This window comes from Geospiza fortis, unplaced genomic scaffold (assembly GCF_000277835.1).
Source record: "Geospiza fortis unplaced genomic scaffold, GeoFor_1.0 scaffold55, whole genome shotgun sequence".
Lineage (NCBI taxonomy): Eukaryota > Metazoa > Chordata > Aves > Passeriformes > Thraupidae > Geospiza > Geospiza fortis.
This window is the reverse complement of record NW_005054308.1, coordinates 1,786,998-1,793,422: the sequence shown is the minus strand read 5'-3', so window position 1 is coordinate 1,793,422 and position 6,425 is coordinate 1,786,998. Positions and strand designations below refer to the sequence as shown.

The 6,425-nt window shown below is 41.2% G+C and overlaps 1 protein-coding gene across 1 annotated transcript in view; it reads left to right on the top strand.

The window, feature by feature from the left end:
* The window catches only part of LOC102036243 (solute carrier family 22 member 4), a 22,915-nt gene extending 18,885 nt beyond the window's left edge, over positions 1 to 4,030 (top strand). Inside the window, exons 9-10 of the mRNA XM_031055186.1 lie at positions 1,411 to 1,546; positions 2,709 to 4,030. Coding sequence (XP_030911046.1) covers positions 1,411 to 1,546; positions 2,709 to 2,784 — 212 coding nt within the window. The 3' untranslated portion in view covers positions 2,785 to 4,030. The remainder of the gene's footprint in view (positions 1 to 1,410; positions 1,547 to 2,708) is intronic.
* The last annotated feature ends 2,395 nt before the right edge of the window (positions 4,031 to 6,425 follow it).

Sequence of the window (6,425 nt, the reverse complement as noted above, 5' to 3'; positions counted from 1 at the left end):
GCTGCTGATTCTCTATGGCAGGAAAGTGGAGAGGAGATGACTATCCGTACTAATCAGTGTTGACTCACCTCTGCATTCCAGTGTAACTGGAACATACTGTACCAAAAATGATGAAAATACCTTGTCTTAGTTTCATACTCGTATAGTGCAAATGTGAAGTGAAAGGGTCAGCAGGACTGTGACTCTCCTTAAGGTCTTGAGTCTCCATTGCAGCACCAAGAGAGAAATGTAGACAAAATAGCATTTTTACTGATTGTTTTTTGTGGATTTGTGGTTTTTTTCTCCCAGGTATCCATGGGCTCAGTCTTTAAAAAATCTTGTTTCAGGTATCAAAGTAGTTTATTAAACTTTAAGTGGTTTGAGGAGAAACTTGTCAGCTGCTGCTGTTTGCTACAGCTAAATTAGGACCTTGCCATTCATCCAGCTCAAAAACACAGAGGAGATCAGATCACAAACTTCAGCTCTGTGAGACATACCCAGAGATCCTCTCTTTAATCTGGGTTTATTCCATACATTATAAAGCATATTGCTCTATCCCAGCTATAAAATAAAACTGTCAAGTCCAGTTTGGTACTTTCTCTATCTCCAATACTTTAGCTCCTAGCTAATCCTTTTTCTGAAAGACCTTTTCATTGCTGTGCTCTTGTGACTTGAGGATCTTGCATCCTGCCTAAACAGCTGTGTGCCAGCTTGAGGCTGCTGGCAGAGGCTGCTGCATTCAAGTCCAAAATAATTTTCTGAGTAGACTAAGGTCAGAGCCTCATGTGTGTCTTGGGAAGCCTGATGTCCTCTCCCTTTGCAGCAAGGAAGGCTTTAAAGCAGTTCCCCATTAATGAGCTGTTAGTCTGGAACTGATGTGTTCAGCTGACTTAGTCCCTTCCCTTCTTTTGCATCAGCCCAGCAGGGTGCATGATCTCAGGGAGTGATTAGTGCTTCACTGCTTACAAGCAATTTTATTCCCTCATATTGTATTATTTAACAGAGGATTTGGTTCTTGTTGACAGTGTGGTACTGAAGGCTCCAGCAGAGCTATTGCCTTGCAAAGATGTTGATTATCCCAGTTGAAATATAAAAAAAACGCAGTTGAAAATATAAAAATATAAAAAAAAAAGCCAAACAAAAAAAAAATTACCTAAACTTCTGGCTGCTACACAAATGCGAGGGTTGGCATGAAATTATGGTGGGTGTGGCCATCCAAAAGCACATGTTGAAGCTTTAAAATTGAAAAGTCTCTTTGCTGTCAGGTAATAGATGTAATTCAGTTTTGGATTCACCTTTGATATTGATGAATCTTTCAGCTAATCATTCCAATTAATTCTGCATTACACCAACATCTGGAATATAAACTTTACCTGTGAGTTTGTCAGTTGTGGACATTGAGTACTGTTGGAATGTTCTGTGTTCTGCCAGGTGCCTATGACAGATTCCTACCCTACATCCTGATGGGGAGCCTGACTGTGCTGATTGGGATCCTGACCCTGTTTCTCCCAGAGAGCTTTGGCAATCCACTGCCCGAGAGCTTTGAGCAGATGCTGAAGGTGAAATGGTAAGGCAGCTTTCATCCAGCCCACACCTCACAGGAGTTCAGAACACAGTCCCTTTTCACAATCAGAAAACATGTTTCTTCAGGTCCACTGCAAAACTTCAAAGCTCTCAAAGTGCCCTTCAGATTGTTTTCTTTGGGGTTGTTAATTTGACAGACAATGACATCATACAATTTCTCCAGAATGTCTAAACCCCAGAGCTGATGTGTGCTGGCAAAGCAAGGCTGACCTTCACAGCACTTTGAGGCTTGCTTCAGATGTCCAGACATTTTCCATCCTATTATATCATTTACTCTCCTAAACTCTTTATTTAAACTATTCCTTTAAACTATTTATTTAGTAGGATTATATGCATTATGAGACCCTTCATTCTTCCAGTGTAAGTTCTTTAGGTACTATTCTAAATTAAATGCAGGATTTCAACATTCTAGTCACTTCCTGGGCAGCCAGAGACAAGCCAGGACAGATTTCCTCTGGTTTATAGGATTTAGCTGTAAGCAATGACAGTTCTCTTGTCCCACCAACATTGCTATTTAGGGTGCCCCAAGCAAATATTAACACTCAAATCTATGCACATCCACTACAGTGTGAGAAAAATTCTTAGAGCAGTGGAGGGAAACTGAATTAACCAAAGAGCAGCTGCATAGCCACCATGTAGTTCAGTGAATATTGGTATTGGAATGGAATTTGCCCCTGTAAGCAATAATAGCTTGAAAAAGCTAGAATTCTCTTTATCTAATTCTTGGTCAGCATAAGGAGCTGTCATTATGCTTTCAGAAAAAGAAAAATTGCTAGGCCTTTCCTTGAGAAAGGACATGTTGGTCTTTATCACAATTACTTCTTTGATGTCTCACATGTGGCTTTTCAGCTTTGCAGTTGACAAACTGTAGCTAGAAATCCTAGAGACAAACCAGGTTCCCCTTTGGAGCCTTCTTGGATGAACAGCCTGAAGTAACTGAGTTATAGCTGCTGAATGATGTTCAAGTTCCAGGCATTGTTTGCTGCACTGCTGCTGCCATCCAGCAAGGCACACTGTACAGAACATTATATTTCATCTCATGTTTATACTAGCAGTATAACATGGTTATTGTAATGGTGCTTGTAGGAGAGGGAAGTATCTGATGATACCCTGGAGAAATTGCTCAGTCTTTTACTTGCTTTCAGTTTCAGAAATGAGCAACAAACCACTGGCATAAGGAGTTCCAAGGAGAGTCCTAAAAGTCTGATAACACCTTTGTGAAGAAAGACACACCTCTCAGAGGGGCTGAAAGAAGAACAAAATCATCTCAAAATGCATTTGCTGCCAGAGGAAGATGAACAAAACCCAACTGCACCATAGTTGTTATCCCCTGTGCTGCTGTCCCCAAATTACATGGTATACTGACCAGATGCTGTCTGCTCCTGCAGGACCATTATTCTGTCATTCAGTGTCCTGTACCCTGCTGTTTGTCAGCAGACACAGCCCCTGTTGAGAAATGGGGGCCTGTCTGTGCTGAACACAAGTCAAGGAGTAAGCTGGAAGTGAGCCTTAGAAATAACACAGCAATGACTCCAGGCAGTCAGGTACTCGATAAAAGCTGCTGAAAGGGGAAAAAAATAGCAAACCTAATGCTGGTGTTTCTTCTCACTTTATGTTTTGACTGGAGGAAGGGGAGCTGGGTGTCTGCCTTTCAAAACCTGAAACAAACATCCTGGCCTCCTTTGGAATCTGTGACCAAAGCCCATAGACTAAGTGGAGTCAAAATCCATTTGTAGCAGAGCAGACACAGACTTCCCTGTTAGGACATGGGTTTCAAACATGCCATCAGAGTGGCTTTAGATGTCACTTGCTTTTTCCAGGACCTGGGATCCCCCTGTTCCTGTAAAAGCTGCTGCTCTTTCATAAAGCCTGAGCCCACCCAAAACCCTCAGCTTTGTGAATCTTCAGTGTCTTTGGGGAAGGGGGAAAATCTTGAGCACTGAGAAAGGACTATAATTTGCTGACTTTCTGGTGGGTCACACCCACTTTCAACAGAAAAGTGAGCTGTAGCAAATCCATGATCCTGTCCCAACGTGCCATGCATTATAGCGTTCAGGTTTTTTGTGGTATATGGGCATAAGCAGTTTTTTAGCTCTCTTGGGGTGTTGTTTTTTCTTTTCCCAAAGTATTTAATTTCTTCTTCGAATATATACCACTTTGTTCTGCATCTTCAGAGAACATTCACTGCAGTTTTAAAAGCTTTCACAAAACCTTTGTAGAATTTACAAACTTAAAAGGCAATTTAATGCTCACAAAAATCTGATTTTCTGTACTGGATATGTTCACCTGCAGCTATTAAAAATTCAAAAGGACTAATTTGGGACCACAAGGGTTTAAAAAAAAAAAACCAAACAAACCAAACACCAACAAAACCAGTATTTGGTTTTCAAATCCTACAGATTATGCATGTTTGGGGATTTTTTTTTGGTTTTTTTTTTAAGTTTGGCAAAACTAGATTGGATGAAGATGAAATGTCGAGCTCAGAGTTGTGCTTCTACTGTTTTATGAACACTACATTGTTTGAAGAGTGTAATTCCTCTTATTTTTGTATTTATTGGCTGTATGTGCATTTCTTGGTCACTTAAAGTCTGCCAGACCTGGTAGACTGATTTTTTTCCTCTATAAATAACAATTAGCCCTGATTCACCTTCTGTAAGGGCTAACAAAAGCACAGTGTCTCATCTCTAATGCATGAGTTCAGGGTAGGTTGTCTTGGGCTGGCTCTTGGCACAAGAATGAGGCTCTCCCTGAAGTTGAAGCACAAATTTTAAGCTTTATAACAATTGCAAGGAACTTGTGCAATTAACTCAAGCTGCTTTTGGGAGTTGAAATATTATTTTTAATTTCCTGCAGTTATGCTTTTGCCATAAATGTAACATGGCATAAGAGAACCTGTGAATCCTGATCTTCTCATCCCTTCTCAATCAATTTCTCTAATAACAGCAGTATTTAACCTTGCTTTTACTTTTACAGAGTTAATCTAAAGATGTACTGTTTAGATGTAACTGAATTTCTCAACAAAGTCTTTTTATCAGCATAGGACAGGTTTGAGGACTTGAGTTAAATACAGGTGGTCATATTTTTATGAAGATTGTTATTTTGAGACTTATGTGATTATAGGCTTGGGTATTTCTAAAAGGTAAATATTTTTGTACTCTTGAACCTTTCAGTATCTTAAAACCTGTTTTTCCTTTTTTAAATAAGAAAAAGTACAGTGTTTTTTAAAATACCATGTTTAACCAGTCTCATTTTTCTTACTTAAACCATTGATCTCAAGCTAGCATCACACTTTAGTATATTTTGCAGCAGATTTAGTAATCTTTCAGGGGAGTGGAATGTCCTTCTTAAAATTATGTGGTGTTGTTATAAGGCCTTATGGAGTCTGAGCACAGCGGAAATGAGGGAATCCCAGCTGGATTGTTCTCACTGACACAGGGGTCATCCCCCTGTGCCTCATCTGTAACCTCTGTCACCTTCACTGGGGTCTCTCTGTGCAACCTTGGATCCTCAGCTGACTTCCTGGATCTGCTAATAATTATATAAAGCTGTAGTAATTGTCAGTCATTGCTGTCTGTCTTCATTGCAATAAAAGTGTGCACTGACATTGTTTCAACATGCTTCCTGTGTGGGTTCTATTTGAAGAGCAAGTCTCTGAACTTTATTTTAAATAAACAAATAAATAATAAAATGTATTACCAAGAATTTTAAATAAATAAATAATAAAATGTATTTAGTGTGGATCAGGCATGGAAAAAATTGCTGAAATAAGCTCTTTCACCAATTAAGTTCTTCCACACAGGGAAATTATGATGGTGTGGTACAGTTTTTCTGCCTTTCAGGTGCAAATCCCTGGGAGCTGACCTTGGCCAGGTTCAAGGATGATTTTGTGATTTAACTCCAATTATGTCATTAATTTTCTACCTTTGAGATTTTTCACAGCTGTGTGATTCCAACCTGGGATAAAAGATCATTGTAAATGCTGTAAAAGGTGCACTATTTTTTAATCAGTTAGAGGTGGGGAAAAATATCAGCCATAAAAAGCCCCTTGAAAATGTGAATTAGCCTTATGAAGAGTGGGACCAAATTTGTGCAGTGATCAGTTCAAAAGCTGAATTGTATATCTATGGGACTCTGTGACCTTCCTGCCAGTACCACCAGGTACTGAGCTGTGATTTTGGGCCCAGGATTAGAATATTATTTATTATTTATTAAATTTATTATTTGTCTAGCATGCAGTGTGCATTGCCTGAGAAAATAGTGTCAGGGTCAGGAAAGCTTTTTTACAGCTTTAGCTGAACCTGCTGAAGGGACAATGGCAGCTGTGGGAAGGTGCTACAGAGTGACGTGAGGAACCCTTTAACTCCTGAACTTGCAGCACCTGCCCTGCTTTGATGAGCAGAGCACTCCATGAAGGCTCCTGGCTCATACATGGCACTGACCCCAAACAAGGGTTTCTGGCAGACCCCCAGGCAGCTTCACAGTGTGCCTTGGGGGCTGCAGGCAGCCCAGTCACAGCCCAGTCACCCTGCGGTGGGAAGGGGCCGCCCGGGGGGTGCTGGAGTGCGGGTCCCTGGAGGTGTTTAAGGGAAGATGGGACGTGGCACTCGGTGGCACAATGGAAGGTACAAGATGCTGTTCGGTCAGAGATCGGACGCAATGATCTGTGGGGTCCTATCCCACCCCACTGACTAGAATTCATCTCCACCCTGTTTTTTGAATTCTTTGGGCAGTAAATACGAGATCCGACGCCTGTATTAATGGCCGTTCCTGACCACAAGTCACGAAGGGCAGGGGACCTGTCCCGCAGCCCTGGGCCGGGAGGGAGCTGGAAGGCGGCCTCAGGCCCGGAGCCGAGGCCCGGG